The sequence below is a fragment of the Littorina saxatilis genome, linkage group LG13 (assembly GCF_037325665.1).
Source record: "Littorina saxatilis isolate snail1 linkage group LG13, US_GU_Lsax_2.0, whole genome shotgun sequence".
In the NCBI taxonomy this organism is placed as follows: Eukaryota; Metazoa; Mollusca; class Gastropoda; order Littorinimorpha; family Littorinidae; genus Littorina; species Littorina saxatilis.
Window position 1 is genome coordinate 3,177,889 of NC_090257.1, and position 11,562 is coordinate 3,189,450.

An 11,562-nucleotide genomic window follows, 5' to 3' on the forward strand; every position below is an offset into this window, starting at 1 on the left:
TTTGTGCAGAGATTTTTTCAACTTTGGCAGATATTTACAAAATCACGGAGGTGCACTATTTCTGATGCACACACTCACAGACTGAGTGCAAGAAGAACAACAATCACCTTTCGAGGCAAAGCCAGTCAAACAGGGTTGATAGTTTTTAGAGCTAAATTAAAAGCCCTTCAAAAACTTCCATGGGTACCCGAAGGTTCACAAGAGTATACAAAGTGACAACAGCAGTGAGACCCCTTCACAAACAGTCACTCCAAATTTCATGGGTAACCGTCTGCCGATGTACCAAAAACATTGGCAGGGAAACAACTCCGTCTATGCAGAGTAACTGAGTTTTATGCAGAGTCAGCCTGTGACAGGAAGCCAGACTGACCTAGTTCTTGTGGCACTTGCAGACCAAAAGCTCCCATCTCTCTCAGTCCCTGCATAGAGGTGTCATCTATCTTCTCCATGGCGTCGTTCTTCAAAGCGTCATTCTGTTCCTGTCAATACACGCAGTTGATTTCCCTTTTATTATTTTTGAGAACAAAATCAAACGTAGCAAAAAAGAATAGTTATTCATGGAATGTGTAATAATTGATAACCCACACACACAAAAACAACCACTGAAAGCTGCATAGATTAAGCATTCTTGTTTTTAACAATGGCAATGCATCTTAATCTCATAATTATGGCAGTTTTCAACAAAGAGAGACAACCCCCTAACAATAACAGCCTTACCTCAAAGAACTTAGCACATGGATCCACCAACATCTGTAGTATTTCCTTCTGCTCATCATCTAGCACTGAAACAACACACAAACATTGGTGCTGAAAATAACAATAGGCAACATTACGCCCAAGCAATTATCAAGCATAACATGTTAGGCACAAAAAAAAAGAAGTCTGTTTACGGTATCCCGACAGACCCTATTTTTTCGTGCGACCCTAGACTTATTCTTGGCATTTGGGAAAGAAAAAAAGTCTTTGTTTTTTGGCAAAATAACTTAAAAATATGGGGTTTTTTTAAAGAAAAAAAAAATCCCGACCTTCCGACCCTATATATATATATTTTTTGCCTCACAGTAGACACTCCCGTACCCCTGACCCCCACCCAAGATTGCTCTGAAAATAAATATATATATATATCTATATATATACATAAAAACAAATCTAGCGTCTTTTCAGCGCCAAGTACTGAAGCAACACAAACATTTTTACCTAAAAGGACAACAGTCAACAGGGATGGACAAATCTCAAAATGTTTACCTGCCGGCCAGGTGAGTAACTTCAAGAAAGTCACTAGCCCGGCAGAAATGACACTGGCATTTCATTGGCCAGCCGGGCTAGTTGCCAGGCGGTTTCTACTAGCCCGGCGGATTTTTAACTCTCCCCTGGCGATTGGGCAGACGATTTCGCCATCCCTGGTCAATATCACTGGGCAATACGGGGCGGGGATGTAGCTCAGTCGGTAGCGCGCTGGATTTGTATCCAGTTGGCCGCTGTCAGCGTGAGTTCGTCCCCACGTTCGGCGAGAGATTTATTTCTCAGAGTCAACTTTGTGTGCAGACTCTCCTCGGTGTCCGAACACCCCCGTGTGTACACGCAAGCACAAGACCAAGTGCGCACGAAAAAGATCCTGTAATCCATGTCAGAGTTCGGTGGGTTATAGAAACACGAAAATACCCAGCATGCTTCCTCCGAAAGCGGCGTATGGCTGCCTAAATGGTGGGGTAAAAACGGTCATACACGTAAAAGCCGTGGGAGTTTCAGCCCATGAACTAACAAACAAACAAACAAACAAACAAACAAACAAACTGGGCAATACACACTAGAGCAGACACCCCATCCCTTTAACCCCTTCACTGCCACAGTATAACAGCATTATCCGAACGGTCTATGGGAAAGAATCAATCAATCAACCAATGAGTCTTATATCGCGCATATTCCGTGGGTACAGTTCTAGGCGCTCTGCAGTGATGCCGTGTGAGATGAAATTTTATACTGTGTTTAGAACCCCTACAAGTACTTGGACAGTGGTTACCTCCCATTTAGTTTTCAGAAATGTCCTGAAATGTTGTTGACACAAATCCCACGTATGAGATACGGTTATGGGCGTAGGACAAACCGAAAATGACCACGTATTACATACGGGGTGGGCAGTGAAGGGGTTAAGAGCGAGACATCCAAAACCTGAGAAAATGTGGGCATAAAAGAGTGAGAGTCTTAAAATTGGAGACAAATGTAGCTCCAGAAAATATGAACTGGAAATCACAGAAAAAAAACAAAGTCTTCAAAAGAAGCGACGGTTCTAAACGAGACAAGCCTTTCAGTACGTCATAATCAAGTGTATGTTTGCTACATGTATTGATCAACCCACCGGTACAACACATAAAACAACACAGGAATTATCATTTATTTGACATATGATAAACACTATTGTCTTAGCAATCAAACACATAGCATTGGATAACTAGAGATCAAATAAACATCACAGGAACAGCTGACAAAACAACGATAATTTGCAAATATATAAAAAGAAAGTTGCCATTTTTAGTGTTGTATGTTAATTTGAAACTTCATAAATATTGCTCTTCAAACATTGAAATCAATCCAGCAACCACCATTTACATCAGTTGTAATCACATTTGACAATCAAAGCCACCAGGGTGGCGTGGCACAGTGACTGCACCCAATTCCACAAATCAATATTGGCGTTAACTGGTAATTACCAGTATTTTACCGGTTGAAATGAGAAAATATCGGAAAATAATTGGCTGCCGGTATAACCTACCGCTTGATTTTTAGAACTACCGTTTTTTTTGCTGGTAAAACAACAAAACCAGTACTCTGAGTTGGACTGTTCCGGGTTCCAATGACCAGCCTACCTTTTTTTCTGGATAGTTTTCATCATAAAAGTTTGTGTACCAGTTTGAACAAACATTAGGCCAAAAAAAAAATAGGTGTGGTTACGGTAACAGAGCCAAAAAAAAATAGGGTAGGAAGGTATGCAATCAATTTTTTTTGTTTTAAACTTTTTTTTCTAATGTGTACAAATTAAACCTACTTGACAGGGAAATAAGTGTGCGACTCGGGCGCTTTCGCTTTCATTGCGTTTTCTGCACTCGTTTTCTTGTGTGTTTTTTTTTATAATTTTTTACAAATGTAATAAAAAGTTATAGGGTCGGCCCCTAAAAATAGGGTAGGTCGGGTTACCGTAACCACACCTATTTTTTTTTTAGGCCTTAGCGCCATCACTGACAAATTAGCAAATCTCTTTAGTTGCTACTGATTTGCTCCAGCTCACCTTCTGGGAAAGGGAAGACTTGCTCTGTGGCGATCTTGCCTTGAAAGAGGTTCATGGCAAAGGACCTGGACTCCCCCTGTGGACACAAACAAAGCAAAAACTAACTGTACTGTATAGAACAAGATAACAATAAAAATGGTACTCACTAGTACCAGAAACACTTGACGAACAATAAAAACAGACCGGTTTCGACCATTGTCTTCGTCAGTTACACTTAAAACAAGGAGAGGCGACAGAAAGAGAAAGAAAAAAAAGAAATCAGTCAAAGAGAGGACAGACTGCGAATAACCTGGTCCTAGACTTTGTTCTTTTTTAGTATAACGTTATTTGCTGTCTGTCCTGATTCGGCAATACTGTGAATTCGGCACAACAATCTGATTAAAATCAAAGCACAATATATACGAACACTGCCTTTCTCCCAAAATTACAATTTAAAACACTGACCTGAGCAGAAGCAGATGCTTCCTTCTTGGTGTTCGGTAATGTTTTGCCTGCAGGCTCCTGTCTGGGTTCTGGTGAAGCGGCAGTTGATCGGCATGATGATGGAATCACTCTTGATGAGTTGTCGGCACATCTGGTACACCATAAATTGATTTAAACTTAAAGGTACTCATGTTTTGAACAGGGAGTTCACAGATCTATTCTCAATACATGTAATTGTGCTTCTTTGAGAATGAAGATCCACACGAATTGTGTAGAAGTAGGACTAGAATCTGTAAAACTAAACGTACAGTCAAAGTAGTCAACTTCAAGATCAATCATGATACAGACATGTGTATGACTGACTGTATCCTAAAAAGCTCATCTGATGATGCAATGGTGCATTTATGAAACAAATCTGTTTCCAATAATCTAAATAAAGCTTGTTTACACGAATTTTTCATGAAAAGTTGAAGATTGAGAATATTAATGGGAGTGGATCCGAATCTGATGTTACCATGTTATTGTTACCAAACACTGAAACAGATAGGTCTAAGGATGTTTATGTAACTTGCGCTGTTTACTTTCAAGAACTATTCGATCATTTCTTATTCACCATGAAAACTCTGGAACTGATTTATACGTATCTTTTCATTCATGAATTCCTTCCAATTTACCTGGAAAGTCAGACGGAGGTCAACTAGTGGACGTGTTAATAAACATGAAACGTAAGAGGTCAAAGTCCAACTGTCTGAGTAAATGGTTGACAGGGAAGCTTTTGGACAAAGTCAACAGAGTTTCAGCCTCAAAAATACCCTTTAGATGTAACCGTAACACGCAGATTGTGCACACCAATACCTTAAGATCTGTGGTTTGCTCTTGATGGAAAGATTAGACACAGATCGAGCGAGATATCCTGCTGATCGAAACATTTTTGAGGCCGATGTTGATGTGACGGAGTTTCCTTCTGAGAGATTTGGGTACGAATGAACTGTGATGGCAAGGGCAGCAGCACCGACAAACTACGTCATGTCCGGTGTCACGATTAAATTTTCATCTTTCGCCTGTGTACATATTTCCCCCTCGACATATACTCAAGACTGAAATGTTGTTTTCTGGTAAAATTAAGAAGTGAAATTATTTATGGACGAAAAGCATGTCAGTTTCTTGCATGTGAAGAAAATTGGTGGTAAAATTTAATAGATTTCACCCCCAAAATCGAATTCTTCGAAAACGTGTACTGAGTGGTTACGTCCCTTGAGTAAGAAGGAAAACATTTTAGGATGAATCAAATTTAGGTCGTTCATCAGTACTATCGAAGGGTGTTGTTTTGTTCAGTTTAGAGTTTATACTAGATCAACGAGGCCGAGAAGCGAAATATCAACACGGCGAAAGATGAACACGTCACACCGGCGAGTAATGGTGCCATTTATGACGCGGGCCTACTTGTGCCAAACCTCATAATTGTAATTATCAAGGGAAAATTAGTAATTTTCCCTTGATAATTACCATTTTCACGTGTTTATTACTAATTTTCCCGGAATAATTACTAACTTTCACCTGTTAATTACTTATTTTAAGTTTTGGCTCACTTCCTGACGGATTGCTAGTGCCAAAACTAAAAATTAGTCATTTTCCCGTGAAAATGAGTAACTAACAGGTGAAAACAGTAACTGACAGCGTTAATTAGTAATTATCACGTGATAATGGGTAACCCCATGGCCCAGGTTTTGGCACTAGTAAGCGGTCATAGGGCTTACTAGTGCCAAAACCTCATAATTGTAATTATCAAGGGAAAATTAGTAATTTTCTCTTGATAATTACCATTTTCACGTGTTAATTAGTAATTTTCCCGGGAAAATTACTAACTTTCACCTGTTAATTACTAATTTTAGGTTTGGCTCACTTCCTGACGGATTGCTAGTGCCAAAACTAAAAATTAGTCATTATCCCGTGGAAATGAGTAACTAACGAGTGAAAACAGTAACTGACAGCGTTAATTAGTAATTATCACGTGATAATGGGTAACCCCAGGTTTTGGCACTAGTAAGCCGTCATAGCCATTGCCATTGGATTAACATTTTGAGGGGTGCTGTTAGGGGATATTACGAAATAAATAAAATAGAACACACATTTGACAGCTAAATCTGCATCAAGAAACGGTTCTAATTAGCAAAAACTCTTGGTTAAATGCTTCATAAGAATAGTTGATCAATTACAAGAAATTACAAAATTATAAGAAAAAGTATCCGATTGACCTATATCTTTGTCGCACCTCAGCAAAATTGTGTCAAGTTATATTTTTCAACAGGTACCAAAAATCGCTTCAATGACGTCATATTGGCAGGTCTCTGTTATGGAATTTTTGTAATGCCGGATGACAACACTTATATAATGAAGGTAACTGAACACAATGATAATAATATAAACAACAACAACAACAACAACAAAACACACCTCTATGTATCAGGGACCTATAAGGAGATCTCAGTATAAATGTAACAATTACACAGAAGATGTTAAACATGGTGACACAGACTTGTTCCCTGGCACTGATTACTAAGCTATAAATTATATTAGTTCTTGCAAACTTTTATTGATCACAGCTGCAGCGGAAAGATATCAAGAATGTTTTTACATTTCACAGTAACAATTGTTTCTATCCTGCTTAGAGGAGTAAAATCACCTGGGAAACTCTCTCATGGGCAGCTTACAATAAGGGAAGTCATGGGATCTTCTCCAACACCCCCCCCCCCCACACTCAAATTTGTACTATTGGCAAATGATGGCCAGTCAACTCCCTCTGAAAACGGTGGAACCCCCCCTTTTAAGACCCCTCAATTTATGATTCCCTCCCTTTTGAGACCCCTCAATTTATGATTCCCTCCCTTTTGAGACCCCTCAATTTATGATTCCCTCCCTTTTAAGACCCCTCAATTTATGATTCCCTCCCTTTTGAGACCCCTCAATTTATGATTCCCTCCCTTTTGAGACCCCTCAATTTATGATTCCCTCCCTTTTGAGACCCCTCAATTTATGATTCCCTCCCATTTGAGACCCCTCAATTTATGATTCCCTCCCTTTTGAGACCTTGCTTTTTGAGATTGCACATAACCTCTGTAAGTTTACCCCCATTTTAAGGCTCCCTCCTTTTTAAGACTGACCTGAATTTCTCAGATTTTTGGGGGTCTTAAAAGGGGGGTTCCACTGTAACATCCTACCCACCTATACTGGAACCTAATCAGGCAGTATTATCGATACCGGCCGAGTTATAGCTGTACAAATGATGCCGACATTTGTCAGCTGGCTGAGTTATTCAGTTTGATTTGGACTTGCCCACTTGTAACTATTAGCCGTCCTCCTTCGATTGAATATAAAATCCGAGCTGACGAACTGAACATCAAATTAATATGATGCTGTCTGGTTTGCCACGACTAATCAAACTTACAGGGGAACATTTTTACTTCTACACACTGAGTTAAGTTATTGCTGTCCTACATGCCAACCGGCACAACGGGAAGTAAATAAGTAAACACAGTCAAGTTATCGGCTTACAACAGTTTTTGAAAGCTCAGAGACGTGTAATTTACATTGTAAATTTGTGAAAGTCATTCAATTCAATTTGATCTTGTATTTACATATCAATTTACCTGTTGAAAGGGAAGAAACTGTGCTTGCTTTTGACACATGGTTTGTATTGATTACTTCCCTTGGGTTAATTCTTGAAGTAGTCTGGCAAACTATTTTCGCACTTTCTGTATAGATCTACTGAATGTCAGCAAGGTGGTGCTAACTTTATTTTGTGATATTTTTATTTCCTTCTCTTTCGAAATAGCTTTTAATGTGTTTTTGTAATGTTGTTAATTGAAAATCTAGAATTTGTTTGCGACTGAAGAAGGTTTAATGTTTTAGGCAGTGTTTAAAAAAGGAATGTTACACCTTTTTGTAATTTTAGAGACATACTGAGTTAAAAAAAAAATGGTTAAATGTTATTTGCTTATTCAAAAGAAAAAATTCGACTTGTAAATGTCGCAAAAACCGCTTCAAACCCAACTTGACACGGCGGTGCCCAGTACTGTGCATCAGTCTCCACTGGAACGGTGAAGTAGGCCTCACGGGCCTCAACCACTGATAAAGCCTGACTAGACGAATTTAACGTCCTCTTGGGACCAATTGGCTGTATCTTGGATGATAAAGTCAAGTTTTCAGTATCTCTGTTAACACTGAGAAGAATAAGGAACACTGGTGAAGCAGACGACTTTTTTAAAAATCCACGCATGCGCAAAGCCCAACTTTAAAAAAGGCGCAAAAACGAGCGCAGCACACGAGGGCCCAGAAACTGCTATCAGTATCACTGCAGCAGACGACAAAAACCATGTCTCGCAACATTTATTTTGCTGGGAGCATTCGTGGGGGCCGCGATGATCGTGAACTCTACCACCGCATCATACAGCAGCTAAAGCAATATGGCCAGGTTTTCACTGAGCACGTTGCGGATCCTGCGCTCGAGAAAGGTGGGGATGGATCTATCAGCTGTCACACAATTTTTGAGGTTTTGGAACTGAAACAATAGTTAGCTCCCTTATTTTTTTGGCCAACGTGCTGAGAAAGACACTCATGTAGTCTAATTCGTGGGACAAGCTTGTATCTCCAGCTGCTTGTTAAAGTGAGAAAAAGTTATTGACAGGGACCTAATATAGGTTTATGTTATTGAGAAGAAAACTCGTATCTTCTAATTCCACTTGAAACTTACGAGGTTTTCGTGACACACTTGGACGGAAACTATACATGTCATAACATGGAATATAATATGCTAGGTTGCTTCTGTTGTATTATTTTTTAGCTTACAAATATCTTTTTCTTCTCAGCCGGTGATACTTGTGGCCACTGAAGAAACGTGTATACTTATTCTCAGGCATGACTCCTTCGGATAGCAAGCTCCTATTTTGGATTACAAATTTAAATTAAATGCCCCTATCTATCAATAATTATTTTCTCAATGGCAGTATCGAATATCATTAACAAATGACATGAAATTTTTTTCCACTGCTGCATTGTTCTAAAGAAACTATCAAATCTTGAATTAAAGTTATATTTGAGACAGTGACAAAAGGTCAGGTGTCATGTCTACTGTCACCGAATGAAACACGATTGCTGACATTTCACCATTGCCAAAAGAATAAACAAATAAGAAATAGGTAGAAAATGAATGTGAACACTGACTTTGATTGTTGATCAGTATTTTCTATACCACTAACAAATAATCTACTTACACATAGCTGTTTGGCAAATGTATGTTGCATGGGACACACTGACATGAAAGTGGAAGATGTTTTTCCCTCTAGAGAAACTACATATCAAGTTACACTTTTTGTGCTCTTCCATTCCAGTTGGCAATCAATTTTTAACGCATGTTATTAGAAAAAATAGAACGAAAACAGATTAGATAGAATGAAAAATGTACTGGTGATGTCATTTGGGACATACTGACATGAAAACGTCACCTTTTGTCATTGTCTCATTTGCAAAGATGATGATTTTTTATTTTGTTCAAAATTCTTAAGAACATAGAAACAGGAAAAAACAAAACAACACAATTTGGTTTGAAACAACATTTAATACTCAAGTTGGAACAGGTCAAGTTGCGCGAAACAAAGATTGCTCATTGCAACTTGCAATTGCATCAGTGAAGAACAACACTTTAAATTGTACTAGCTTGTAATTCTTCCTCAGGCGGTTTACTACCACTCTAAATGTGTTTCTCTTGATTTGTTTTGATTGCCGTGAGTAAGTTTTAACATTGTTGTGTTTATTTTTTATTCTCTCTCAGATCTCAATACGGATGACAAAGAAATTCACGACAGAGACATGGAATGGCTTCATAAGTCTGATGGTAAGTAATAATATATTAACACACACATACTATACACACAGATACATAAACATGCACATGCAGAAGCGCACACACATATAAACACAGAGTGAAACAGAAGCACACGCAAACACATAAACGCAAACACGCACGCACGCGAATACACACACACACACACACACACTGGCTCACTCACTCACACACACACACACACGCACGCACGCACGCACGCACGCACGCACGATCTTGCATTTACTGGACACTGACAACATTATGGACAATGCCGTTCAGTTTGTTACTGTATTCTGATATTTCAGCGCTGGTAGCAGAATGCACACAAACTTCGCTTGGAGTGGGGTATGAGATTGGTCGTGCTGTTGCTCTCAACAAGAAAATCTTGTGTCTCTATCGTCCCCAGACTGGAAAAAGTGCGTGAGATTTTTTTCCTTTGTTCCTCACTCTTCCTCTTTCTATTTGTTTCTTTGTTTCTCTTTGTAAGCCTTGAGACCAAAAGAAAGTGGAAGAGGGGGGGGGGGGGGGGGGGGAGGGGGCTGTTAAGGGCTTTTGTTTATGCTTTGCTGTCTCGATGTTACTGTCAGGCATCTTCCCCGAGAGTCCGAGAAATATTTATCCCTTTCTTTTTGCTGCTGCCTATATAAACTATGTTTTATTTATCCCCTTTTTGCACATGCATTTAACACTTTCTGGTGCTCTCTGCCACACCCACACATTTTATAAACAACAAGAATAAGAAGAGGTTCCATTGATTTTGCATCCTATACCTTTCACCTTCATGCTTACAAAAGCTGCACATTTAATTATCTTACTAGTCTTCCAAGAACTTTGACAGAGTTACTCCTCTTGCTTTAGAAAAAACTAATACTTGGAAGAGCAAGTGTACATAATAATGTTTTCTTTATTTTGAGTTTTAGTTTTATTAGTTGTTATTTTTTTGTGTATGAAGAGGGTAATGAAGATGTTTGAACCGTGTATTTCAGGGCTGTCAGCAATGATTCGAGGTGCAGAAGGTGACGGATCTCCACTGATATGCAAAGACTACAAAGAAGAACTGCCTGAGATATTGAAAACATTTTTTGCAAGTTTGTAATACAGTCACTTAAAGCAAACACCAGCTTTTAAAAAAACCTTTTTATTGAAAATGTAATTCAGCAAGCATGATTTCTAAAGGGCATTGTTTTTTTTATTGAAATTGTAATAAACCGAACATGATTTTTGAGAGTGTTTCGTTTATTTTTTATTTTTTAAACCCACATGTCTGTCTTTAATCTCTCAAGTGTTTTTCAAGTATAATGTGGAAATACTTAGTTGTTTTGAATGAATTGAACGTTATTTGTAAGCTAGTACAGTGGGGTCCGGATTGAAGAAGACGACTGCAGTGCTGCCGAGGGTCGTTTCATATATGGAACGCTTTCAGTTTGTCGCAACACCCATTTTCTTTGCAGGAAGCGACTCACTTATCCTGCTGCCGATGTTTTTGCTAGTGTGTTATGTTGGTCAACCCGCCGAATTTCGTTTGATACATGAAACGACTCTATAGTTTGTCTGTCGCCTACTTTCCTATCCCTTGGGAAACGACTCCATTCTGTCTGACGCCGAGTCTTGTATGATTCAACAATTGAAACATTTAAAACAATTTCAGGATGTAGGCCTATGCCGTCGACTTTTGTGTCATATATGAAACAAAAGTGTATGTCTGTATGCCTGTGTGTGCATGTGTGGGTACATGTATAGGCTACACATGTGCGGTAGTGTTCGTGTGCATGTGTCCACATGTGCTTGTTTGGGCGTCCGTGCGTGTGTTTGTAGGCTACGGCCAAAGGGGTCAAATTCACTCGTGTAAGTCTAACGGTTTTGTTGCGTGCGTATGTTTGGATGTTCAAGTTGTGTGTGCATGCGTGTATGATGCGGCGTGTGCACATGCACTTGCACAGAAGTGTTCGTGTGCGTACGTGCACATGTCGGGGAA

At 39.2% G+C, this 11,562-nt stretch overlaps 2 protein-coding genes across 2 annotated transcripts in view; one reads left to right on the top strand and one right to left on the bottom strand.

Moving 5' to 3' along the window:
• LOC138946271 (very long-chain specific acyl-CoA dehydrogenase, mitochondrial-like) overlaps positions 1-4,708 on the bottom strand; it is a 31,355-nt gene extending 26,647 nt beyond the window's left edge. Inside the window, exons 1-5 of the mRNA XM_070317813.1 lie at positions 4,562-4,708; positions 3,728-3,857; positions 3,284-3,359; positions 718-782; positions 371-479 (exon numbers count right to left, since the gene is read on the bottom strand). Of these exons, the coding sequence (XP_070173914.1) occupies positions 371-479; positions 718-782; positions 3,284-3,359; positions 3,728-3,857; positions 4,562-4,635 (454 nt within the window). The 5' untranslated portion in view covers positions 4,636-4,708. The remainder of the gene's footprint in view (positions 1-370; positions 480-717; positions 783-3,283; positions 3,360-3,727; positions 3,858-4,561) is intronic.
• A 3,282-nt stretch (positions 4,709-7,990) lies between these two features.
• LOC138946264 (putative 2'-deoxynucleoside 5'-phosphate N-hydrolase 1) lies at positions 7,991-10,814 on the top strand. The gene is made up of 4 exons (XM_070317799.1): positions 7,991-8,217; positions 9,534-9,596; positions 9,893-10,003; positions 10,574-10,814. The coding sequence occupies exons 1-4, from the start codon at positions 8,079-8,081 to the stop codon at positions 10,681-10,683; spliced, it is 423 nt and encodes a 140-aa protein (XP_070173900.1). The 5' UTR covers positions 7,991-8,078; the 3' UTR covers positions 10,684-10,814.
• Positions 10,815-11,562: the final 748 nt, after the last annotated feature.